A 26835-nucleotide genomic window follows, 5' to 3' on the forward strand; every position below is an offset into this window, starting at 1 on the left:
CAGGGGATGCATGATTTACAAACAGCATTCTCCAATCTAAGGAGCTAAAATCTGTTTGTTGCTCTTGTGTTCCTGTTGCCAGCCAAGTTTTCAGTGAGAGTGAGCTTTCATATCTCAGGCTGGGTCCCAGTGCAAAAAAACCCTTATCTCTTTAAACTGTGTTTTAAAGCTCTAATGAACAAAGTATTTGGATCTGTATTATGCATAGCTGGAAATGGTTATCGGTGGATGCAACAGCGATCCATTCAGAGGGGTTCTTCCGCCTGGTTCTTTCTGCGGAAAAGATGCGTTTTCTTGCTCTCTTCTAAACAACAGGTTATAATATTCCGACTTTATTCTTGTAAATTTATGACTTAAATCTCGTAAATTCAGACTTTATTCTTGAAGTGTGTCTTGCACAAACCCCCCCCCGAGTCATTTTCCAGCCAGTTTTGTTGTCGGTACATTTTTTTTATTTGAATAAAAAGTGCATTTCTAGCTAGCAATACAAGCCACAAGGCCAAAGAATGGTGTAAATATATTTACATCTTGGCTACCAGCATATATGAACCAAGCTACGAAAGTGTACACAGTGGCCATTTTTAGTAGAGGGGGAGTCTTACTGTCTCACACTTCATTGGTGTCAAATATTTGGCTGTTTGCAACATCCTTATGAAGAGCAATTGTTAAACTGGCCAAAATTCTCCTTCGTCAAATTCCTTCTTCGAGCAACGAGAGGAAACAAGGGAACTTGAAACATCATTAAAACCATGATTATCCAGTGGTATTTGAAAGGATAGATGGTGTCCGGCTCTGATTGGCTCTTCATACTCTTGGCAAGGAGGTGATGAGGACGAAGGATCCAGAAGAGGGAGGATGTGTATCTTTCAAACTTGTCTGTTCTTTGCGTAAGTGGGACAAATGTGTGGATTTCATCAGGTCACAGAAGACCAAATTGTTGCCCTCCTAAGTGGTGGATTTCTTTTCCCATTCCTGTAAAAAACCAAAGAAAAATCATGAAGGTTTTATTCAAAATATCTTACACTCTGAATGAAATCCACAGTCTCACCTTAGCTTTCTGCATAACGTTGCCTTTTGTGCCCATGATGGAGGAAGGTCTGCTCTTCAGTGCAGATGCTGAATTGACAGGTGAGACCTGGTCCACACTGAGGCTGCTGTTTGAGGGCTGGGATGAAGATGATGATGAGGAGGACGACGACGACATTGGCAAGGATAATGATGGCTGGGGAGTAGGCAGGGTTGCTGATTTAGACTGAGGACAAAAGGACAGAGAGGCAGTAGGTGAATCCCAATGAACACGGACGTCACAAAATAACACACCTGAAGCTTGTACGACATCTTAAGAGCATGCTTTCCTTGCCAGGTGGAAACTGACTTTGTAAACCGCTCACTCTCCTAAGAGAAAAAGAAAACCAGTGTTTTTAGTTCAGGGGGACAGTAGAGCTGCTGGTCTACTGCTGCCTGGATCCACTTGTGTAACTCAGTTAAATCCAAATGAAGGCTTTCAAAAACCAGTCACTGAAATAACACAATAACATTGTGAATCAACAGTTCCTGCTTCCTGTTAACCTTACATCGCTATTTTCATCACTGGACTCTGGTGCAGGGAGGGAGTGGTTTGCAAAGTGACACAATCTTTGGTTTCCTGTTGGAAAAAAGCTGTAAAGCAGTAAAGTAAAGTGATGAGCATATCTTTAAGATGGTGCACACCTAAGGTGAGGCTTTTGTTGAGTCGCTATAATCAGGGTTTTGTGCAGTTGCTCCCAGTCACAGACATGCTTTGCTGAGCTTACACCCTCCTGGGCTGGACACACACAGGACACAGGACAGTGATATCCACAGCATGTGTCTCTGCAGGTGTGCAACACTAACCGTGGGTGTGTCCTGGAGACTGCTGTCCAGCGTGGTTCCCAGTGTGAAAGGCCCTGACTCCACCTTCTTCAGACTCTCCTTCACCTCCATCAACCGAAGCTCCACCTCAACCCTGCGGCGCTCCGCCTCCCGACACGCCTCCTCCCTCTGCTTCAGACGAGCTTCTATTGAGGCCTGCTGTTTGGGATCTGAGGGCAGCAGAGAGCCACACAGTCAGTCATACGCATCGATTTCTGTTTGTTTGTTTTTTTAAATCACAAGTGCAACAGGAAGTACATGTGCACCTTGGCAGGCACTGAGCTCCTCTTTGGTCTCTCTCCTCTCCTTCTTCAGGTTGGCCAGGCTGCTCTTCACCTCCTCCCTTTCTTTCTCCAGGCGGTCGCGCTCATCGATGTAGCGCCGCATGTCCGCCTCTGTGCGGTTTTTACCCAGTTTCCCTTCGACTGTGCCAGAACCACCTGGGGATGGAATGTTGATTAATGTTGACGTTCATTTTAGTCACAAAAGGAGCATCGGGGAAGATTTTGCACATGCTTCTCAGATTTTTGGTGTTTGTCCCACAATTTTGACTGCTTCATTTATCCTAATTCCAGAGAAAAATTGGAATATTGCCTCTATGCCATCTTCCTGTCAGTTGTAGGATTGTCTTATATATTTGATTTAAATGAATTAATGTTGCCATGTGACATAAGCGTGGTCAATTATGCCCAGGACCATTTTATTTCAAATATTACAGACAGACTTTTCATTACTATGATGCAAATGAGTGGTTTCCCATATAAATGATGCATATTTTCTATGCACTATTTACACTCTGAGTATGTTTTTCTACTGAGACCTGAAAATACCATGTGGAAACTGTTTCTTATTTTTGTAATTAATAGAAATAATTTCTTTTTAAATCTGAATCTACCTTCCACTGTGAAGCTGTGTGTTCACCTGCAGAAGATGCAGCTTTTCACTAGGGGGAGCTGTAGTAGTAATTTTACAGAGACTGGGCAGCTGCTTGACTCATGTCACCATTGGAAATATAGTACAGTAACATATGAGCACTTATCATCCCAGGTTCACCCTCTCACCGATGGTATGAGCTTTGGGCCGCAGGGGCTGGGGACTGTGGGGGAACCCACTGGCCGTGAGAGCTGTTCCTCCTTTGTGGACAGAGGAGGTGAAGGCCTGTGGGATTTCCACACTCGTCCTCTTGGGAGTCTCCTGGCTTTGGGACGTGGTTTTCAGTGGTGGCGTTTGCTGTGGACTGGGACTCGGTGACGACACTTGCTCTGGTTTGCTGGCGGCAGAGGTCGAGCTCTGCGTCTCATTTGACGCAGGCATTGGCTCAGGCTCGGGGGAGTTACTGGAGCTGACCTGAAATCAGTCATTTCATGATAATTAGATACAGACACAGACGGACAGACAGACAGATAGAGTGCAGCTCCAAATCACCTCTTTAAGTGGACTCGAAAAGTCTCTCAGTTCTTCTGTCTGTGCTGGGGAATGGCTGATGGTTTCTTTGGTGGGCGGGGCTTTACTTCCACCAGATGAATGGAGAAATGAGCGCACAGTTACTAGATCCAGGTAAAGTCTGTGTTCAGTCTCCTGCTCTGCTCCCACTGAGTCCTTGGCATCCTGTGTGCATGATTCACTCTGTTCCTGGAGGTTGTTGTTGTCGTCCTGGGCGTCTGTCGGGCCGCTCTCATCGGCGTCCTGCATGACAACATGGACGACGTTAAGAGATGGAATGTGGCCAGATGGAGTGAGTCCATGTCACTGATTACAAAACAACAAGGGCAGAGGCCGGCGTGGTTTGTTTTTCTCGGGAAAAAGCAACCACGCCACATGATCCCACCCACATGAGCCCTTTGTCTGTTTTAGGTTTACGGTAATCAGAAGAGTTTGTCAACCTGGACTGTCTAAACCTCTCGGGTATGTAGTTTATTAATTTAAGTCTGGAACCATGGCTTTCCCCCCAGAGTCAGCTGTGATTAGAGTCATAGAGTCAAAAGCGGGGAGCTTTGGAGGATTCACAGCACAGATAATGGATGGATGGATGATGAAATCATTCATTCATTCATTCATTCCTTGTAAAGGACAGTGGAGAGCCTGTGCCGTGTGGGGTAAAAGGGCTCATTGCAGTGACCCGGATTTGATTCCACCCATGGTTCTTTGCTGCGTGTCTTCCTCTTTCTCTCTCTAATCCTTTTCAAGATATTCTTTCCTATCTCATGAAGGCAAAAAATCATAAAAATGAATCATAACGTAACCATCGCTGCATATAATTATAGACTTTTGTTGACATTTGAGCTGAAACCATCAATACATTTGTCATTAGGGAAGTCATTGGTCATCAATTATGTGTTCATTCTTTCAGAATAATGGTTGGACATAATGAAAATAATGTGAAAATGAGCTGCATTTGAATGAGATTATACATCATAATCTATCACAGATTAACTCACAATAATGACTTGTCCTTTCAATTTGAACACAAAATCAATCAAGATTAAGTGGAAGTCCAAAAGAAAGGCATGCACGATGCTGCATACTTGCAATTACTACTACAATATTTACAATTACAAAATGTATTCAAATTATACTCATTATATTACTGATGTTTTGTGTCCTAATGCACCATTCTCCTTAAAATAAAATAAACACTATGTCTCCCAGAATGATTCTACATTTAAAAATGTGGAAAATAAATTTAGCAGGCGTATAGACGATAAAGGACGACGATCGAGTCGTCCTGAACGTACCTCTGGATCAGCTAAAGATGCCACATCATCGTACAGTTCATCTGAGTTTTGAGCGACGGACGTTTCAGTGTCTATGTAGGTGTTTGGCTCTGAGAACCTTCTCTGCATCAAGCTGGAGACACACACGGATACACAGAGGCTTGAATTGTGTTCTCACATGTTCAACCTGTACAACTGTTTGCCCTTTAAATAAAAAGGATCTAAGAGTTTTACTATAAGGAAGTCTTGGCAGCATTAACGATGCTGGTGATCCGCTCCGCATTGACGTAGTCGTACGTCAGCTCCTCTGGGTCCGTCTTGGTGCCCATTTGTGACAGCAAGAGGCCGAGCCAGTGACCCATGTCTGCTGATGTCTTCGCCTGGAAGAGGTGGAGGAGAGGAGAGAGTGGGAGAGAGTGGAAGAGAGTGGCGTCAGTGCAACCTCTGGGGTTTCAAACTTGGAAGTAAATGCTGTGTGTCTGCTACAGAAAAGGTGCAGGAAACGAGACCCACCCATGCTCATGGTGTCAGATTGTAGGGAGATTAACCCTGTTCCGACAAATTCAGTGTTTTCACAGTGAAAGCTGCAACTGTGTAACTGTCATTTGTGTTGTTGCTGATGTCACACAATACTATCAGACCAGACTGAGGGAGCGTTTGCATTATTTCCATAAAACTGTTTTTTGTTTTTTTTTAAGCTTTTTCATGGGCATCGTTATGTGTTTTCAGTCATAGTCGCTGAACTAGCTCAGTGTTGGTGTTGCCTCTGTCTGTCTTGATATAAAACAAATCACTTCCTGTGTGCAGTGTGGGAATCTCGCTGGGTGATATGAGATCTAAACACCCCTAAACTGAGAAACACAGAGAGAGTCTTGTGGAGCTGATGGGCTTAATCAGCATTTTGTGAATAATGCTTTAAATGTAACAGACATTATATTTAAAGGTAACACAGTTACACTTTGTTTTTCTATCCATCCTTTCTGTGTTTGCATACATATGTATATATGTATATATATATATATATATATATATACTGTATATATATACTGTATATATATATATATATACATATATATATATATATATATACATATATATGGCTCCTACACAGTGACCTCAACAGCTGCTGGATGTTACATATATGTATATGTAACATCCAGCAGCTGTTGAGGTTCCCATAGAAACGGATGATTTTGAAAACTGTTGTGTGTAAAACGTCTCTTTCTTCATGGGGTTAATGCATCACATTTATGTCGCCGGACCTTTTTATTTTGTTTGCATAGTAAGCTTTCACTCACAAAATACAAAAGGCACGCAAGCTGCCATAAAAACATGGCACGGCATTATGGCATTATTGACAGAGCCAAAAGTACACATAATAAAGCTTATTCTAAGGCTATGAAAACCATACAAAAGTACCATTGTCAGTTGATTTCGGTGATTTAGTAAAGGGTGGACAAGTAATTTTAAAATCAGATTAGCTGAGCTGAATTTCAGTTTGTAAAATAATAATAAAAAAAAGGAAAACCGATTAAAAAAAAGCATAAATTTCGTCAGAAACAGCCCTCGAGACTAAACATAAAATTCTCTTGCCGATGACTAAATATGCACTACAGCAGGGTGGAACTGGAAGACTAATGAAAATGGGTGTAGCAGTTTGTAAAACACCCCCACCCTTCACACACACCCACACACACACGCATACCATGACTGCATACACACATAATGTATGTAAAGTAAAGGCAGCGTCTGACGTCAGGAACAAGTGGTGCGTTGAGGATTGTTATACACAGCTGTAGGCTGTTTTTCTTTTTAAAAAATGCATGTTAAGGTCCTGGTTATTTGTCATCCCTGAGTCACTCCAACAAGGCTGAGTTAAGACGACACACTTACTTCTAAGAATGTTGAGCACCTCTCTAGGCCCGTACAATTCTTTCAGCAAGACATTTAAAGCATTGACGCGACACCGGTCGTCTACCTCGAGTGTTGCAATCTGTGCGCCGTCCATGTCGATCCTGAAGGAGTACAGGTGGTCGGGGCTGGGGTCAGGCAACACACTGCAGCCCTCCAGCTTCAAAGCGGGCTGGCTCACTTTGTTTTTGCCCTTGTCCTGGTAAAACCACAGCTGGCCGTTCTTAATAAGACACCAGCACGTCCGCCATTGGCTGTTCACCAGCACGTTGAGGTAGCCTGACAGAGGAGGGAGGAGGTCGACTGTAGCTGATGATGTACATCGAATCGTAAAAAGGGATAGTACAGTTTTTATTCCACTGCACCGAAGTCCATAGAGAATATCACCGATTTTACGTCATGTCACACAGGTGTTGCTGAGCCACTGCTGCCTCCATCACTCGGTTAGAACATGTTATTTTGTGACTTTTGCTGTTTGAAATCCTTTGTGGCCCAAACTCACCAAATGATGCAGCAGCAGAGAGCAGCTCTAAACATGTAGAACGTCTGTATGGACTTTGGTGCAGAAGAGTCTTTAGTAAATCAAATATGGTTTTCTTTGCGTCCCATGGCCCCGTGTCTTAAACTGGACCTCGGTTCTTGTAGACAGCACCGTCAGAACCTCACTTTAAAAAATCTGGGCTATCGCTTTAACGCCATTAACCGATTGACTGTTACTGGTTATTCCGCTGCGAATAAGTAAGTAAGTATGTAAGTTAAGTTTAATTATATAGCAGGAAAAAATCACAGTAAGTGTAAAAACAGTAAAAAAAAATTAAATTACATATTAAACTGCAAATAGAACATGCTCAGCTACAAGCACAGACATCAAAAGGTGAAAAACAGATTGTATTAAAACAAACTCATACTAATACCATTGGCAGAGACAACAGCATACACAGTGGCACATAATAATCACCTGAGGTGTTGACACATTTCTCTGGGCTCTCCAGTGATGAAGGTTTTTTCTTGCCAATGTTCATGAGGTTGCTGAACTTGAGTCCTGCACCGTATTTCTTCTTTACTGTACAGACGAGAGGAATCACGTTACATTTACGTGGTTATGTACAACATTAAAACACATACTACAAACTCACCGTCTTTGTTTTCAGGGGTTTCAGCGTGACTGTCAGTGCTGCTGCCGCTCTCTGAAGCCACCGAGTGTCTCTCACTCAGCTCTCCCTGTGTGTTTATATCTATGTTTTAGTCATTTAGAAGCCACGCTCCGAAAAATGAATAGTATTAAAGGGTAACGCAGCTATTTAAACATGTCTTTGTGTTAAGCACACCTTAGTGCAGATCAGCTTCGGGGAGTCGGTGACACTGTCACAGTGTTCAGCTGGCTTTGGACTGATCTCCTGAATCACCTGATGAACAAATGAGAGTTTTAAACACAGCAAGGATTCGTACATTATATGTATCACTGATGCTAAACCAATCACAGCTGTCTGTTTTACTCTAAATGGGAACATCATTTACAAAATTTGACATCATGTACTATTTAAGACTTCATACTAGTCATTGGGACCATTACGTCCTCTGGAAAATGTTTAGTGACGTCATAAATCAAAGCTCATTTTCCAATAGACTTTTCAATATAGTTTCACTTCCTATTTGGCTTCAGGAGGAACCTAAACGACTAAATCCATTTCTTTACATACTCCAGATCAGAGTCATAGATGCACTGTGGACACTTGCACTGTCAATATTACATCATTATACGTGAACTGAGTAAATGGTTAAATAATCAACTCAAAGCAAGTGACTCAAAGGCACTGAAATCATCAATACACCCATTTAATTATGTTTAATTAAAATCCAAATAAATCAAAATAATACCAAGAATGAGCAGTGGACACTCAAATTATGATTGGTTAAATGGGCATCAACAAAACTAAGTACATTTGATTAGGCATGTATGTGTCTTTGTCTGTGTCTTATAATAAACTGTAAATAACAACAATAATATATTACTTATAGGAAAGGTTGTGCAGGAAACAATGCAAACGGTAGTGTTTCATGTGTGTGCAGCTCACCTTCAGCCACTGCTCTGTCTGCTCTTTGCTCTGCAGGCCCAGCACGATGGCCTCTCCTCCGACAGGAGTGATCTTCAGCTTGTGCTCCTTCCTCTTCAGCTGCTTCTCCTTGTAGACCACACTGCAGCCCAGCAGACTCACATCCAGCAGGGGCGTCTGCTCCTTGGAGCTTTTATAGCACTGATGGGAGCAGAGGTAACACTGACGTTTAAAATATAATATTAATAATCACAATTACGAGAGTGATTTTCACGCCGTCCTGTACCCACCAGCAGGCGATGGTCTCTGATGACGCACAGCTGTTTGGCCCACTGGCCGAGCCACTTCTTCCTCCACAGGAAGGCGCAGATTCTAGAATCCTTCATCAGCTCAATGGACGCCTCGGCCGATGGCCACTGATGCTGTGCCGACTTCCCTCTGGTCACTTCCTCCTCGTCGTAGGACTCGTACGAGCTGCTGACGACCTCGCCGTCATCTAAAAGCAGAAATCAATGATCACCATCGCTGCAGATGTTAAAGTAAAGGACGAGCTTTATGAATAAGAAGATGACAGTAATGTCACGAGGTTTAAATTGCAAGGTTAAAGGGATCGTTGGGGTCTTTCGAAGGATGGTAGTGTGAGGCTTTGACACATTATCAACAATGACTTTGCCAAACACTCCGACAAGAGTGTTTCTGTCAACTTTTCTGTCAACTCTTGGACCCGGACACTCGCTTTGTCTGCCAGAAAGAACATGTTCACTGCCTCATCCTGCCCTGAGACAGCCCTTTCCGACTGAGAACTGCAAATAGTAAAACCCTTCCACACCAAAGCCCATGGAGAAAATCAGTGGTTGTTGATCCACTGCTGCATCATTTAATACTAATAAACCAGCACTCCTGTGTCTCCATGAGCTAAAATCTCAGATTTTCTCTATGGAGTGTGGTGTGGGAGAGCGAGCGGTTTACTAAGCCTGATTTATGAGGAGAGACTTTTGTTAAGTGGCCAAAAGCTTTTTTATTTCTTCAGTAAGAGCTCAAGTGTGGAGTGTACACGTCCCAGACTGGTTCACGGAATTGGTGGAGCTTGGCGAAGTCAGTGTTGGTAATATATCAATATATACACAACAAGCACACTTCAAATACCTGAAAGATCCCTTTAAAGCCTGATTATTTCTCTACATTGATAAGTGGCTTTAATAGATGCCACATTATGTTCATAAAGGAAAATAATTAATAAAGGACATTTAAATTACGATGCAACTACTGGCTACAACTACAGTTGTTTCTGGTGGACAAAGGCCACCGCAGTTGTCGAGTCATGGCCTCTCTGTCTCAGTGCTTTTGTATTTAGAACAGGGTCAGTGTTGCACTGCAGGACACAGCACTTTCTTTTAGAAGCAAACATCTTTCCTTTACAGTCGACCACAGACACAAGTGTCACTGTCAGTTTCACCTTTGGTTAACAGCTCCAGTCTAAAAGGGACACTTTTCTACAGAACAGCAGACAGAACAGAAACGTCTGACACCACTGGTCTCATTTTCTGTCAACACTCAGCCACAAACACCCGCATTTCCATAATGAACTAGTTTCAAAGGTCTTAACGTTTAATTTTATCATGCTGTGCTCTCAGTTGTTTTTCCATTTGCACTCCCTCAGTACTGTTTTGCTGCTTTTCACCTTTACTCAGCTTTGGATTAATAGTTTAGCTTTGACTACTGGACTACTGCTTTTCTTTTGGGTTTGTAGCATAACGTGAATGTTTCTTTATTTATTCAGATGGAATATTAAAGCTCCACTGTGTAACTTCAGTGGTCTCTAGCGGTCTTTACCATTTAAAAGTTACACACTACAGCTTTAATGTCATCAATGAGAAACAGAAACGTGATTAAAAGCAGTGGAATTACACAAACGACATTGAACTACACGTGCAAATAAGCTATAAAGACACATTAACAACTGTTTTTAATGAAGAATTAAGAATTGCCCCAGTTACTTTTGCTATTTTGCCATTTTATTATTTACATTTCTGTTTTAGAATAAGTATGATCAGTTTAGTTGGTCATTATTCATTTGACTGAGGGCTAAATCCGTACAGACGTTGACACTGGTGAATCCATATACGCAGCGGAGAGCAGAGAGAGGAAGTGAAGGGAGAGAAAATGTGAAAAAAGGGGATTTTTTTTGACCAGTGCAAGACGGACGCCAAGTGTTTGTTTTCAAAATTCAACAATAAACCAGAAAGAATGCAGTTCTTCCTCACTAATTCCCCCTCAGTGGCCATTTGCTTTGACTTTAACATAATTATTAGTGATTTGTTTCCCCTTCTGTTTGGTCTTTGTGAACACAAATCAAACATTGTATGTGTTGTATGGCAACTGTTGTTTCAGCGACAACCCTTATGGCTCTAATCAACAAAACGATTTAATCTAATCTTGTGTCTTTATCAAGCAGGTATGGGGAAGAAGGAAGACGACACACAACCACATTTCTTACCATTGACCGTTTCCTCGTACGGCTGTGCCTCCTCATAGTAACTCTCTGAAGTGTCTGCACTGGCTGGAGCCGGAACTGCAGGTAAGGGGAACGGCTCCCGACCCACCACTCCCTGATGAGATTAAAGAGGGACGGGGAAAAGATGAGATGAGGGATTAAAAAAAAAACAAAAAAAAAAACAGAAGAATTGCTGCGGGATGATGAAATGATTGGAATAGATGGAATGATATCTATTTTATTTTAGTGAAGTGCCTGAAGACAATAGAGTAGTAGCCTCTGTGCGTGTAGGTTCTATGAATTCCCCGAACTATGACACAAACATTATTAACATGTGTTGTCCCTCTGGGCTAAAATATTACGGCTAATCCAGCCGTCACGTCAGGAGTAAGAAGGGAATTCCTCATGTAACCAATCCTGGGCTGATCCAGGGCATCGGAGAGTTAGGTTTGCCTTCAGGGAAAACTCTCTGTGTGTGTGTGTGTGTGTGGAAAAAAGAGGGGATATTTATATATGTGTGTGTTTGTGTCTGAAGTGTGAAAATGAGAGGGAGGGGAGTGTGTGTGTGTGTGTGTGTGTGTGTGTGTGGGCCCAGTGGCTTTCCTGAAATCAATCAGCAGTCTGGCTTCACTTCTGTCGCCCTTCTCGTCTCCTGTGTGGTAAAAACTGTCTGTCTGTCTGTCTGTTCCTGTCTATGTGAGTGGAAACCAGCAGACTCACTGTTGTTCGGCTGCTTCAGCAAGTCTCAATTCAATCAAACCCAATTAAAGACTCGTCACTGCTTATGAATATACATCTGACTAAAGTCAGCAAACCAAGCTCCACGCGGTCGTCTTTTAAATCTGTTTTGAACACATGTGTCGTCACCGGAGATCGTTATATATTCACTGTTTGGATTTGCCAGTGACGGACCGACAAAGACATGCAAAGACACGCACATTAAAATGAAACACAGGGTGCTGCTGGGGAGGAGTGACAAAAATGATTAAAAGCAGGAAGTACTCACATACCAAAATTCTTTATTACTGTCCAGGTGTTTATTGGGCAGTAATAAAGGGCCCGTTGATACCTGTTCACATGTGGCATCACAACGCACTCTGGATGAGTCTCTTGTGACGCGTTGTGTGATCGTATCTAACGTCCCCCTCCCTTTGACGTCATAAACTGGTGGAAGAATAAACTTAAATGATGTCTTTCATGAGTTTTTGCAGATCCTGTCCACTGTTTCCATATGTATCTGTGTGTGTGTGTGTGTGTGTCAAGCCCTACTTGCGCTGGTGTAACATGAAATATGATTTTATCCATTAAAAAGGAAATTCTAACAGACCAGTACTTAACATGATCTGCTAAGGACTGATGTTAATATCAGGTCTAAACTGCAGACCAAAGAATTTATACGTTTAAAATAAAATGAAATATTATATATCATCAACACATTTAAATGTGAAGGATGTAATATTTTAAATGACTTGTTGGTAGCGTTTCTCAGACTCACTTGAGGACCACCTTGAAGGTTTATTTTTCATTATAAATCATATACATCATGTACCGTCACATCTGGTAACTGCAAAAAAACAAAACAAGCGCCATCTAGAAAACCGTTCAGGTGTTTCCATTTCAGGGAAACCCTTTGTTATTTGGCAGATACAAATAATCTATATTTGGAATTGTCAGGTCATGTAGTGAGTAACACAATTAACGTCTGTTATTTAATCTTTACGAGACTCACCTTGTATTTATTTTTAAAGCTGGAGGCCGCCAGCTTTAAAAATAAACTTTGTCTTCACTTATCACTTAAAAAAAAGAGACAACTGGAGCAGGAAGTAAATAAAATGACGACGGGGAAAGTAAAAGAATTTCAGACCTGTCAGCGTGGCACACATGTCAGATAAGTCACCTGAGGACACAGCTCGCACACTGAGCTTGGACCTTGAGGAATAATTGATCTGCAAAGGTGAAACTTTTTAAAACAGAAAGTTAAGCTGTTAAAATGAACCCGATCAGAAGAGGAATCGCTCTGTTTGTTGTGTATTTTTTTGGTGTGGTTGAATTGTCACTGTTACTATGACAACAAAAGTGTTTTTGTTGTTTTTATATATGCATTAAAAACAATGACGTAATGACCCGGATGTCTTTGGCATTTCTTATCAAAACAACAGCAAAAATGGTGTCAAGTCTGTTATGCAATTAACAGACAGGCAGACAGACAGACATTTCTTTCCTTCATAGATAAACCATGTTGGAAAAGTCTGATGCTGTTGTTTACATTTTAAACCGTCTTCTCAGCTGAACTCTGTTTATGAGACCCTGAGTTTCTTAACGCTAAGGTTTCCTCCCATTCCTCCCTGTCTGTATTCCTTCATTCTGACTTTATTCCTCCCCCCTAAGGCTGTGTCATTCTCAGGAAGATCACAGGAATAAGAACTGTAACCTTTACACAGTGGATACTCGTATATCATGTGAACCATTCAAGAGCCATGTGGGTGGGTGGTTCTGTGGAAAAAGAGCTTTCTCTTAGTCAGACATCCATAAGTGAGATCATAGACTGAGGGCGATATATAATAAGATATAAGAAAGACTTTTAACCCCTGAACTCCTCTGTATAAAGCTTTTACTTTCTTAAATATTCAGAATTCTTTGTCACAAATATATCTGAAGAAGCATCTATGTCATGGTGTGTAACATCAATATTGGCTCAACCTGTTAATAGACCTCTCTGATTTGGAAAAATTAAATGTCCAAATGAAGTTTTTCAAAACCAAGCATCTAACAAAACATCTGCATATTATGTTAAAGCTGCAGTGGGAAAAACAGAATCTACAGGTTATTAAAATATAGTGCAATTGTGTAACTGTGTATACTGAAAAAAAAATCAAATATAACTCGACTTTGGGGGTTGATCATGTCCAGTACAACTGAAGTACAAGAAAAGTGAGTAACACTAAAGGAAAAAAGGTAGAATATTGTATTTGGTGGTCATCAGCCTGTAGTGGGTCAACACTACAACAACAAACTGTCAGACGAAAACCTCTGTTTGTATGACATTTGACAAACTCACAACTTCTGGCATGGGCCGCCAGTAAACAGGGAATCCCCCCGGCTTGTGAGTTCTTTTCCCACCATATCACTTCAGTGAAGTAACACACTTCCAGTAACGCGGAGCAGATGCCGTAAGCTGTCATAATAACAGGCGTCATGTCGTATGGCGGAGATTTGTTTGCGTGATTAGCCCACATGCCAGAAAAGTGCAGGAAAGGATCCACGAAAGAAATGTGTGGGACGGAGATGTTATCACTGCGGTTCAGGGGGAGCAACATCAGTTTTGCATTATGGGGCTGAAGAGGAAGAAGGAGTATCAGCAAAAATGAATATTAGAACGTGACATGAGTTATAATTGTATGTCTATGGAAGAGATTTTTTGTGACCTTATATTTAACAATTATTCCATTTAGGTGTGTCACTCACTCTTAATATGTTGTGCAAGCATTCTTCCTATAATGTAAATGACTTTTTGCTTTTCCACTAGCGATATCATTTTTTTTAGTACCTCAGCTGAGCTGATATTAAAATGTGACATCGACGGACTGCAGGACACTGATTGGTCATAAAGATTTGTCACCGGAAGAGTCACAAGACACAAGAATCAAACCGAACAATGCCGAAGTGTAGATCAGTTAAAAAAGACTTAAAAATCCTGAAAATGGACAAGGACATTTCTCAAATCTCAATATTTAACAGAGGAGTCTGGTGTATTTAGGGACAGCACTGCTGAAAGCCAACGATTGGGAGCCGAATCACAACCCAAGTCTTATTTCAGTTCAGTGACCGTGTCAGACGGAGTCTGCACTGCGTTCATTCACAAAGTACTCAACAACTGAGTGAACACATCTTTTCAAACTAATTCTAAATGACTCAGTACACTGAAAAGCGCTGCTTTGCTCCTCACTAGACTAGTTATAAATCAACATCACAGCATGTGCGTGCAGCTGTGGTGTGACGACCCCTCCCAGGTTGAGGAGGTACTATAGTAATGGAAAATGCCCCAAACCGTGCAGTCAAGCCGTGCTCCAACTGTACAGTGGAAAAACGCCACATGTTGCATCACAAGAGATCGGACACTCCCATTGGCTGCTCAAGTGAAACTACTCTGCATTTAGGTCCCTTCAGCTAATGACTTCCCCTCAAACACCTGCAACCTAAAAAAATATTATTCATTCAGGTAGATTGTGTGGTTGTGTGAATTTAGTTTTCTTTAAAGTTGTGTACATCTGAACATCCTGAAGGCAGAGCTTCCACAAAAACCTAACAGGGTCTTGAGTATAACGGGGGAGTGTATTTTAACAAGGTTGATAACAACACAGACAGTACTATACATTTAAGATAATATTTGTTTCCTGACATCCTGTAAGGCTGAATGTTGCATACTGGACCTTTAATCAACCATCCCTTATCCGTCATTCATTCCAGGCCTTTCCAGTAGGTGACGATGTCAGTGCAATACTGTTGTTTTAACCTTGATACAGAGCAATATGGACGATGCTATAATCACAAAAAAGAGCTGATGATCATGATGGAGATAAACAAGGATCCAGAAATCCAGCAATTTGTATCACTGCCTTTAACTTGGCATGGTTTAAGTCTGACAAAAGCTGGACTTAATCCATTTTTGTCCATGTTAAGGAGAAATCATTCGACTTCATGAGAAAGCACGAGAGGCAGCTTCAAAGCCTGAGAGGAGACTTTAGTGAAAATGACCCTTTAAAAAATATACACAACCGTCCTGACAGTGTAAACTGCTCTACAGCGAAAGAAAAACCCTGCGGTCTCAGCATCTGTTATTAATTAAAACAAAGAGCCAGGCATTCCAGAGCAGCAGCAGCAGCAGCAGCAGCAGCAGCAGCAGCAGCAGCAGACCCCCACAACACACCACCCACTCTTATCTCTGTCCTTTTTCCCCATTTTTTACTCATCATCAAAAAAAAATAACTACATCAGCATGTTGTTTGTGCCGAGGCTAAAGAGGAGCCATTCCACATGCCAGCTGGACTTATATTAAAAAAGACAAGGGAGGGACGACGTGCAAGGTGTGTGTCTGTGAGTGTATTTTGCGTGTCTTTGCGATCGCTCCAGCTCTGTAATAGCCACTTTAAACCTCAGGTTTCCACACACACACACACACACCCTCACCACAGAAACGCCGGGTAGAAGGAATGGATCGAGGAGTCAGAGCATTAATAACAAAGCAAGGTGTGTGTGTGGCAGAGGAGCTTAGAGTAACGAGTGGGAACGAGAGCCCAAAAACCGAGGAGTCAGAGGAACATGGAAAATCCCTGGTTCCCATGCCAAGAATCCGGTGCAGTGAATACACACACACACACACACACACAGCAAGAGAGAGACGCGTGTACATGTCTTCAGAGTACATGTATTTCCTGGAGATACATTCTAACCTTAACCATAACTTGCCTTTGCCCATAACGTAAACCCTAACCAACCGTATACAAGTATATATCTAACCTTGCACTAAACTGTAGTAGAAATAACGACATCTAACGGTGAGACTGCAGAAGAGGACACAAGGGACAGGGCTTAAGATGCAAAGAAGAAGAAGAATATCTACCTTATACAAACATAATTAGTAAATTCAATTTCTGTTGATAAATGTAACACACGGGACCTGTAACTTTTATTATGATAACTCATGTTACGGGGTTTAAGGTCATACCTGCAGTTTAAAAATGTATGTAATGTTTTGTTCTGTTTTCGTTTGAAAACTCAGGGGTTGACAAAGACGTAAATCCCCACGTTCACTGCAGGACCAAACAAAAATCTTTGCTCTTACTTTTCTCTATTCTACTTTTTTCATTATAGCTATAACGTGTGAAACTGAGAAACAACTGCTTCCTGTTTACACTGGCAAGCACCCGTCCAGTGTACCTGAACGTCACATGATATATGATTATAGGTGTGTTGGTGTGGATGCAGATTATTTTGATTGAAAGTGCTGTTGTGTACCTTTAATGTACACACAAGTGGGTTTTATGCACCCCCCTCCACACACACACACACACACACACACACACACACACACACACACACACACAGAACCCTAAGAAATCCATTTTGCCAACATGACCTCTCACGGTCAAAATGTCCTCTCAAAGCGAGGCATGAATGTGTCCTGACAGCACACTCCACACACACACACACACACACAGAGGAGAAGTGTGATCGTGATAAAAATATTTGTTGCAGCTCAGTTTCAGTGGAACTCTCCAGACCGTTGCTCTCTCTGCAGTCGTTGTACCACTGTAATTCACAAAAACTAAAATCATCATGAATAAGAGGGTAATAAATGTCAGCTGTATGGTGGGAGGAACATATGATATTTATTATTTTTGCCTTCTTGGGAACATTTTGACCTTTTGTGAAGCGTCATTGTTTTTCCTCCAGATTTAGCCCCCCCGCCCCCATACAGTATGTTGGCATAAATGTTTACCAGTAATCAACTTTAAAGTTTAACTATAAATAAAGAAGACCTCCGTGTGTACAACTGAAATAACCCCATAGAACAAAAGTGGATTTAAAGGGGAAATGCCTAATCATGAATAATTCAGTAACTACTGGTCTTGTGCTGGCCAATCATATCGTGGTTATGATAATCACCAGTTGCCGGCAGCCGCATTACCACTTGCTACGCTTGTCAACAGTGTTCCTTTCCCTGCCTGACGCCTGCGAGTGGCACAGCTGCTATCTATAGTTCAACTCTATTTTCAGCGCACGCAGACAGGACGCAATGGAAGTCGCACAATTCTTTATTTATCGTCCAGCTCTGGGGAAAAAATGACCAAGCTACACTCAAGTCAGATGCTGTTTAGTCACTTAAGAGGCAGTTTCCAGGAGAATAAAGGTCGAGGAGGTCATGGATTTGCTCGAAGGCCCGAGACTCCGCCGGGATATTCATTCAGAGAATGCAGCCCTTGATCCAGAGGAATGGGCGCACGGAGCGGGCCGGGTGAGAGTGAGGGTGGAGGAGAGCTGGTTCACTGTGGATCGAGGCTTTCTGGCGAGGTACAGCGACTACTTCTGTGCTCTCTTTCAGTCGGGGATGAGAGAGAGTTACCAGGATGAACTCCACCTGAAGGCCGGTGTGCGTGCGCGGGGCTTTCTCACCGCTCTCTCCGTCTGCAGGGGAGAGATTCCCACCATCACCGACCCGGATGAGCTTACAGATGCGGTGGAGTGCGCCGCCTTCCTGCAGGTCGCACGGCTGGTGCGTTATCTCTGTGACATCATCGATTCGGACAACTGCCTCTTGCTTTACCAAGCGGCCTCCATCTTTGGGGTCCAGCTACTGTTTCAGAGTGCGGCTCTGTTCCTCTGCGACGCTTTCTATGATTTAAAGGAAGAGGCGGAGAATACGATTCCAAATGAACTTCTTCAGTATTCTCAGTCGCTGTCTCCTCGTAGCTACATTGCTCTCGGCACTCACACTCCGTCCATGGAGCTGCTACAAGACTCCTTCAGATTTGTTAGCTATCTTGACGAAACAGAAGGAGAGTGGAAGCATTTAACACACCTCCCAACTCTCTGCAGCACCTCCAGGGCAGGTGTGGCAGTGCTGGACAATCGACTGTACATTGTAGGAGGGGTTCACGGTTACAATAAGAGCACAGTAGACAGCAGCTTTTGCTACGACCCTGACTCAGGGGTCTGGACTGTTCTTCCTGGTCCCCTGCAGTCACGGCACAACTTCACCCTGCTCGGACACGAGGGCCGACTCTATGCCGTTGGCGGCGAGTTTCAAAATCGGATCATTTCCACGGCGGAGAGTTACAACGTGTCGCACGGCGAGTGGACCTTTATACATCATGCGCCAAGGCCTGTGACGCACGCCGCTAGTGCAGTCGCACGACGGAGGATGTTCTTTTGTTTCTGGAAACCGCCACAAACCACAGACATCTACGAATATGTGCCGGGGAGAGACGAGTGGAGGCTCACCACCACGTTGATCAGACATCAAAGCTACGGCCACTGTATGGTAGCCCACAGTGACAACCTGTACGTGATGCGCAACGGGCCCTGCGACGACTTCCTGCGCTGCCTCATGGACTGCTACAACATCACCACAGGCCAGTGGACAGCCCTGAACGGACACTACATAAACAGCAAGGGGTCGCTGTTCACCGCCGCGATCCGGGGGTGCTCTGCGTTCACCGTCAAGCACCAGCTCACTCTCGAGTACGCCGTCCGTGGAGATGGATGGACGCCGCGCAGGCAGATGAAGGGCTTTCCAAAGAGTGGCTCACTGTGGACGTGTTTACTCAGGCTTCCCAAGACGGGACCAGTCACACCACAGCTGGATTCGGAAGGGAAGGAAGCAGAAATGGCTTTGCCAGACACATCTGAGGGATTTGTGGAAGCCACACCGCAACTGTGAAATTACAGCACGACTGAAAAACAACGTGTTGTTTTTGAGGGTTCCAAGACTATGAGTACACAAGTGTACAAAAAAAAAGAAAAGCGGCGCACTGATAGCTGAGCGGTGCCGGAGGTTGTTCCTCATTTCACTTTCTCATGCAGCCACACATGTGCACACACATGCTCACATGCTGACACTCGGCGTTTGTTCTGATGAGCAACAGCTGCTACTGTAGTTTTTATTAAGGGAGGCCACTGTGCGTGTGTGTGTGTGTGTGTGTGTGCAGTTCAAAGGCGCTGACGGGATGTTCGAAACCTCTCATTCCCCAACTTTTATTTTTTTCCCCCACTGAAGTCACACTGGGCCAGTTCAGGAGCCGCTGGTCCACCAGTGGACAGAAAACACAGCTACTCTCCCACACTCCTGCATGCATACTCGCTCAGGTTTGTTGCTCAATGAGTGATTAAATACCTGTTTCTATGGGAGAATACATTTCACTTGGCCTCAGGCCTGTGGCTAGTGGCCAGTGGGAAATGTTTTTTTGTCTTCCATGGCCACAGACTGCATTTATTTCAGTACATTAAAAGCCAGTGGAATTCTCTGGCAACATGTGATATCAATCCATAATACTTTATTTTGAATACTATTGAGTGCTTAGTGCTGGTAATGTTCTCACTGTAATAAAATACTGTAAATCTCATTTAAAGGTGGAATTTGTCTTTGGGCTCCTCTTGAATACACTGCACTGTACCTTGTGGAGTTGAGCACACATATAATGACAGAGGCTGAAAAGGCGACAGCATGTGTACGTTAAGCCACATACTTTTGTGTTAATCTCCTGTAATGGAATGAGGCACGTAATCACTTGCCCAAACATTTACCCATCACACGTAAACATAATGATATATCTTAGAGGCATTGTTCAGGGTTTTTTTTTTTAAAGGAGTGGTTGTATACCTGATACTCGGAGGCTCGCTTTTGTTGAAAACATGGAAAGAACTAATATCACAGCACACCTCCAAATTCATCAAATATGACAGACCAGCGGCTTGGCTAAAAACACTGATTTTCTCAATGGACTCAATGGTGATTGGAGTGAGTGTTTCTACAAAGCTATGCAAAACTCAATTTGGATATGTGGAGGCTAACTTATTCAAAAGATATTGTGGACTTAAAGAGGTATAGATCTTTTTGTTGAGTGGCTAAAGTCATTTTTGGTTATATTGTGATTGAACACATGTGGCGAATGTGTTTTTATATTTGTAAATATGTATGTGTGTGTGCGTTTATTCCACTATTAATGTCATTACCAGAAATGTTATTCCCCGTTGTCTGCCCAAGGCCTACAGATGTAAAATAGCTTATAGCAGCAGCAGCAGCAGCACTGTGCAGCTCAGGAGCCGAGCACTGTCGCTGTTAATCAAACATGATAAGAAGAAATAAATAAATAAATAAGTAAATAAATAAACAAGCAAATCACTTACTGTCCGGGGAGGCGGCAGGTCAGGAAGGCTCTTCTGTGGGACGGAAGCACTCTTAGCTGCCTTTCCATTGAGCAAGACATCTGATCGTTCAACTGTAGATCATGAAAAAGAAGTGGGGAGTCAGTGAATAAGAGCAGAAGTAAACGCACGGAAGAGTGCGATACATCGAACAAATGACTAATCATTTAAGTTTGAATTTAGATGCCATTTATAATATATTATTATATTTTATGTTTACATTCACTGCAAACATAAGACCCCTACATAACAACCATATGATAGAAAACACAGAACAGAAGACTCTGCCAAAAGAATGAAAGAAGTATGGGTTTTATGTTGTAATTATTGTTTGCCATTCATAATAGCATTACCACATCTGTAGATTTGACGTTCATTTAAGCTGTAGGGGCTTTAGATGAACCAACACTGGACAGTATGGAAGCATATCTTTATGGTGTCACTTTAATCATGTTCTAGTTTCCGCCATCCTGATGACGCAAGGTTTCAGAACATCATCAACAAGTTACAGTACAGACGAAAGCACTGTGACCACAAGAGCTTAACTTCACATCAGTATTGTTTAATTAGTGTTCACCTTCACATTAGCGTCTGAAAATGTCATAAAGTCATTTCGAAGCAGAGAGCGTGGCCTTATAACGCAGGGTAAACCTTGACTCTCACATCTGGGCCTCAGTCTGTGTGAAAGAAAATCTGTGGCTCTGTTAGTGTTGCTGCTGAAAGTATGTGCGTTAAGTCTCGGGCTCCTTGGAACCACATTCTTCATCACTGTCCAAACAAAACAGGTCAGTCTCTCAGATGGTGCACGGCTCTGAAGAAACAGACAGGAAATGGTGAGTGAGGGGAGGGGAGGGGGGAGCCGGGGGGGCCGCGGCTTACTTGCTGCAGCTCCTTCTCACGTCTGCTGCCCACTGCGATCTTATCAAAGTATGAGTGTGAGATGCAGCAACATGACAAGCATGCACTGGTGTTGCGACACCTCAAAATACCAGTGCAAAGGAAGTTTACAGTGGAAAAAAATGACTCAAATCAGATAAAGATAAATGGATGCATGTATAGCAGTATCTCTTTTACATGTTCTTAAATGCTTTCAAAAGAACAATTCCTTCATCATATTTTCAGCTTCAGAAAATATCAGCTTTGGCACAATGAACATTTTCTTTTACGATTATCTTTACCAAAAATAATGGTGATTCTTTAAGATTCTAGAGAAAGTATACAACCTTTTTTCAAAACATGCTGCAAAAACAATAGCTTACTTAACCAAAAAAAATATCATAATGTTGTAATGGTACAAAAACATGTTACATGTAACCAATGATTCATATATTTAGTGATTATTTTAAAGAAACAAACCCTTGTGACACCTCAAAATGTAAAATACTAAGACATTTCTCTATTCGTATATATCCCATTAATGGAAATTCACTATAATGAACTTGTTGTGATATAAGTATTTATATTATTATTGCATCCCAACAGCATATAACAATTGTATCCATTTCATGAAATGTTGGTTTTGGTTTAACTTGGTAGTTTATTTCCTGTTTTCCTTGAGTGTCATCTCCTGACATTACTTCCTGTGCTTCCCACTTCCCTGATTACGCTCACCTGCCCTAATAGGCTGCACCTGTGTCTTGTTATCTCTGCTTCCTCTTTTGTCCCTCAGTGTTTAAACATGTAACTCTGCGTCTGTGACCTCCGACCTGGACCTCTGTATTAAACCCGTGCCTTTGAGCCTGACTCAGCATCTCACTATCTCCATTTGGATCTTCCTTTCTGTTGGAAAGTGTGACAACTGAGGCTGACAGGTAGGTATTTAAATTGTGTCTGCTGTTAACATGAGTTCAGGTTATTTCAAGTGTGGCTGTGTGAGGTGCTGTCACTGAAAACATAGTGTGGATACTGAAGGCTAAAGGCTAAACTCATAAATAAAAAGTCCATGATATCTTAAGAATTTGGTCACCTCTTTATCTTATGATTAGACAGCACTTTCACTCTCCAGCACCAAAAATCTATAGAGAAAATCACAGTTTTTACCTCATGGGGACACTGGAGCTTTGTCTGATAAGTTTGTGTGAAAAGACTTTTACAGATAGATTAAATTAAAAGTTACACAATGACATGTTTGAATGTGCTGATCGAGCCAGGAGCAAATCTTAAACATTAGTTGTGCCGCAATGCAAAATTGGTGAATTTCTCAATGGATTCTAGTGCAGGAAGTGAGTTGTATACGAAACAAAACAAATGCCAGTTTACAGCTGAATAAATGCTGCCTCAGGTGAGATAAAGCTGCAGAGATTAATCTTTTCTTAGGATATCATAGACTTCAGCTTTATCCCTTTTGAATTATCCCTTAATAAGGAATAGCCAAAGTAATTTCATGTATCATGTTCGAAATCCAATTATTCATTGTACCGAAAATGTAAAATTAGAGCCAGTACTCCATGTTTTCAGTCACAATATTGTTCTTCATATATTGTTTCACACTTCAGAGAGGAAACGCTCAAAACTCACACCTTTGTCGCCTTTGTCGTTCACACCGACAGTCACTTTGTTCATGTAGATGTACTCCTCGTCTGCACCTGCATGGAGACAGAAAAAGTGGTTAACGGCTGACATGGGTGAACTTTATTTTCCACAAATGCCGACGGTCTCCTTGACTACGCAAACTATATGTGGAAACAATGTAATGACACCAAACGAAGCAGAACCAGGACAGAGGAGGACAGAGCTTTAAAAACCATGATGTATGAAGCATTATAGCTTGACTGAAACTAAACATAAACAACCTGTCAGGAGAACTCGTGTCTCACTAAAACCCCTGTTGGACAGGTGAGGGCCCAGCTGTTAAAAACATCAGTATTCCCAGACTCATTATAGTGTTCTTTGACTTCCAGAATCCTCTGGATTGGGACAAACCACAAACGTCTTGCCTAAGAATGATCAGCTGTCAGATTTGGTTTCATTTATATAATAAGGCAGATTGAATAAGAGCTCGTTTGACATTCGATCGCCAATCAAATACCTGCAGCGCTCTAAAACGTCCTTAAACTGGCGTCGCACCACGGTAAAAAGCTTCCAACAACTACACAGTCACATGGAGAACATGAATATTTAGCTTCCAGGGGAATTTACACAGAAAACGCTCGACTCCACCTATGTGCCAAACAAACTTTAATCATGTTTCTCAACAGACCAGGATTAAAGGAGAACTTCACCCAAACAAGGGGCCCATTGTGCGGACAGATGGGCCCATTATTGACACCCACTGTTACTGTGACGGGCATTCATCAGACTTTAGTCGGACAACTCCTTGGCTGCACAGATGGAGTACTGTATCACGTCTAACTTTGAAGTGTGCACAATGAGACATACAGTCCGAAACCTGATCTATAGACTTCAAAAGAGTTTACACACTTACACAAAAATGATGACTGCACTTGGGTATCGCATGATGTGTCCACTAGAGGCACACTAAGTCACACATGATACGGCTTTATATTAAACTAGGTACAGTCAAGGCTGGGAAGTTTTACACGATGAGAGGAGTTAAACACAGACAAGTAACTAAGTAACTTTTATCTTTTACTTGTATTTAAGCAAAATGTTATCAATGTAGTGATACTTTTACTTGAGTAGAGTATTTCAGTACTCTTTCCACCTCCTGATGTACACACACAATCATATGTAAGGGAGATATCACATACAGCTCTATGCAGCAATGAAGAGGTCTATTTTTTTATTTTTTTTGTCTTCCCGTTTTTAATAGTGAAGCCCAGAGTGGAGGACTGATGTCGCAGTTAGCCAGAAGAGGGCGCCCCTGTTGGGTGTGGGTGTAAAAATCACTAATTGAATATCACTGACAGCTGCCATCATCTGATAGGTTTCCTGGCCGCACGTGATGCCAGTGAAATTCCTGTTTAAAAGACGAAAGTGTGCATGTATTGTCCACACGTATCTGACTGATGACGTTTGTTAGACGAGCCCTAAAACACAATTAAACATGCTTTAATACGGTTTGCAGGATCAGAGAGCGTCAATCCCAACATACTATTATGTAACAACCTGGGGATGAGACTCAACAATATCAACTTTAGCTCGTGTTCTTGCCTCCTGCAGCTTTAACATGGTGCAATAATTCCAAACTATCAAAGACAATGTCATTACACAGCCACATCAAGAGTTGGAGCGTCTCCTCTGCAGTTGTGGGACAACAGAGTGCAGCTGGTTGCTCTAAAGTGAATTAGTTCCACAGCTGCGGTGCAGTTTTGAGGAAGGTTGTTTGATTGAATTAACAAACTTTAGCTGACTAAGATTTTACCCTGAGAGGAAATCAAACAGAACTCTAACCTTTTGGTGGTACTCTAGAGAAGGTTTCGCCTTTTGAAATGGAGATCGTGAGGTGAAATCAAACAGCGGCAGCAGAATGAAACCATGTTTTGCCGGTACAGTGAAACCAAATTTTAGGGGAACAGAGTTGAAATGCTATTAATAATCTGTTTCTCAAAGGAAGTGAGCATCCCTAGAGGATAAATGCAGCTTCGGAAAAATGATACAGCTTGGAGCCAGGAGAGGAAGTATGCAGAGACAAGTCCAGGACCTGAACATGGAAGTGTGTGTGTGTGTGTGCTCGATTGTATTTGTTCTTCTCTTTAGGACACGTTCAGGCATTAACACTGACCTTATCGGGGCCAAAACCTGGTCCTGATGAGGCAGAACCTAATTCCTGAGAAACTGGTAAAGTTTAGGTGTCAGATTTGAATTGTGGTTAGGGTTAGGGTTGCATACTCACTGGTTAGGGTTGGGGATAACACTTAGTTTAAGCTGTCTGAATGAATGGAAGTCAGTGCAGTACATTTTTATTTGAAAACAACTTCAGATCATAAAAGCTTTTCTGCTGCGCCTTTAGAAATACGTTGCATCCTAACACAACAGAAATGTGTGACCATTGTGCACATGATGTCAACAGGAAGCTTATTCTCCCCTCTGCGCCTGTTTACCTAGTTTCAGAGAGTATACAAGAAACATCAATGGTGAAATGTCAAAGCATGGACTTCTCTTGTGTGCAACGATGAGGTGAAAAGAGTTTTTCATAGTGGATCATCATGTTCAGAAGTCTCTTTTTCCTTCTCCCAGACTAAAAACACACAGCCATAAGCACTTTCCAACTGCACTGGTCGGGACAGTAATGTGGCCCGCAGGTGTATCCGGAGCAGAATCATGTGTTTTTAAATGAAAATGGGAGTCGCGCAGATGTAGCCTGAGGTTTCTGGGTCATTCATTATCCCACAAGTTAATCACACATTTAGCAGCTGAGGCTGAGACGAGGCCCACGTGTCACACCAGCTCACAGTGACACAGAGTGACTTCCAGGCATCATAAATCACAACGTGCCACCAGCAGTTGCGCCATGTTCATGTTGAGTCAGTGAGTAGAAAAATAAGCGTGTCATTTGTTGTCTGACAGGACGCTTTAACGGGCCATACATCATTTTATAATGAAGCAAGAGGTGCTTTGTCTGAGTTTAGATTCCTTGTCAGCGCCAGCTAATAACCACGATCGGTCACAGAATTGAAATGTCAATCTGATAATCTTGCAGTGGAGGTAAGAATGCACACAAAGAGGTTTAGCTCAGTGACCCCAAAGAGCTATTAGAGAGCCAAAAATGGGATAAAAAGCCCCACATGTATTAGTTAATAGAAGCCTGCGAGGGTTTCAGTGTAATCCTGAGAGTTTACAATAGCAAAATAATAACAGAGTGGGCTGCTTGATAGGCCAAAATGTCAGTAATGTAAGCTCAGTGAATTGTGGGAAAGAAAATCCTTGACCATATGTTACATAAGAG

At 42.3% G+C, this 26835-nt stretch overlaps 1 protein-coding gene across 1 annotated transcript in view; it reads right to left on the reverse strand.

The window, feature by feature from the left end:
- Positions 1-429: 429 nt before the first annotated feature.
- Positions 430-26835, reverse strand: part of afap1l2 (actin filament associated protein 1-like 2) — a 44254-nt gene continuing 17848 nt past the window's right edge. Inside the window, exons 3-19 of the mRNA XM_044013450.1 lie at positions 23507-23572; positions 20970-21061; positions 11067-11178; positions 8860-9065; positions 8591-8770; positions 7844-7921; positions 7652-7736; positions 7474-7578; positions 6583-6794; positions 4839-4984; positions 4626-4737; positions 3316-3576; positions 2952-3237; positions 2157-2330; positions 1873-2060; positions 1049-1252; positions 430-972 (exon numbers count right to left, since the gene is read on the reverse strand). Of these exons, the coding sequence (XP_043869385.1) occupies positions 946-972; positions 1049-1252; positions 1873-2060; positions 2157-2330; positions 2952-3237; positions 3316-3576; positions 4626-4737; positions 4839-4984; positions 6583-6794; positions 7474-7578; positions 7652-7736; positions 7844-7921; positions 8591-8770; positions 8860-9065; positions 11067-11178; positions 20970-21061; positions 23507-23572 (2534 nt within the window). The 3' untranslated portion in view covers positions 430-945. The remainder of the gene's footprint in view (positions 973-1048; positions 1253-1872; positions 2061-2156; positions 2331-2951; positions 3238-3315; positions 3577-4625; positions 4738-4838; positions 4985-6582; positions 6795-7473; positions 7579-7651; positions 7737-7843; positions 7922-8590; positions 8771-8859; positions 9066-11066; positions 11179-20969; positions 21062-23506; positions 23573-26835) is intronic.

This window comes from Solea senegalensis, linkage group LG18 (genome assembly GCF_019176455.1).
Source record: "Solea senegalensis isolate Sse05_10M linkage group LG18, IFAPA_SoseM_1, whole genome shotgun sequence".
In the NCBI taxonomy this organism is placed as follows: Eukaryota; Metazoa; Chordata; class Actinopteri; order Pleuronectiformes; family Soleidae; genus Solea; species Solea senegalensis.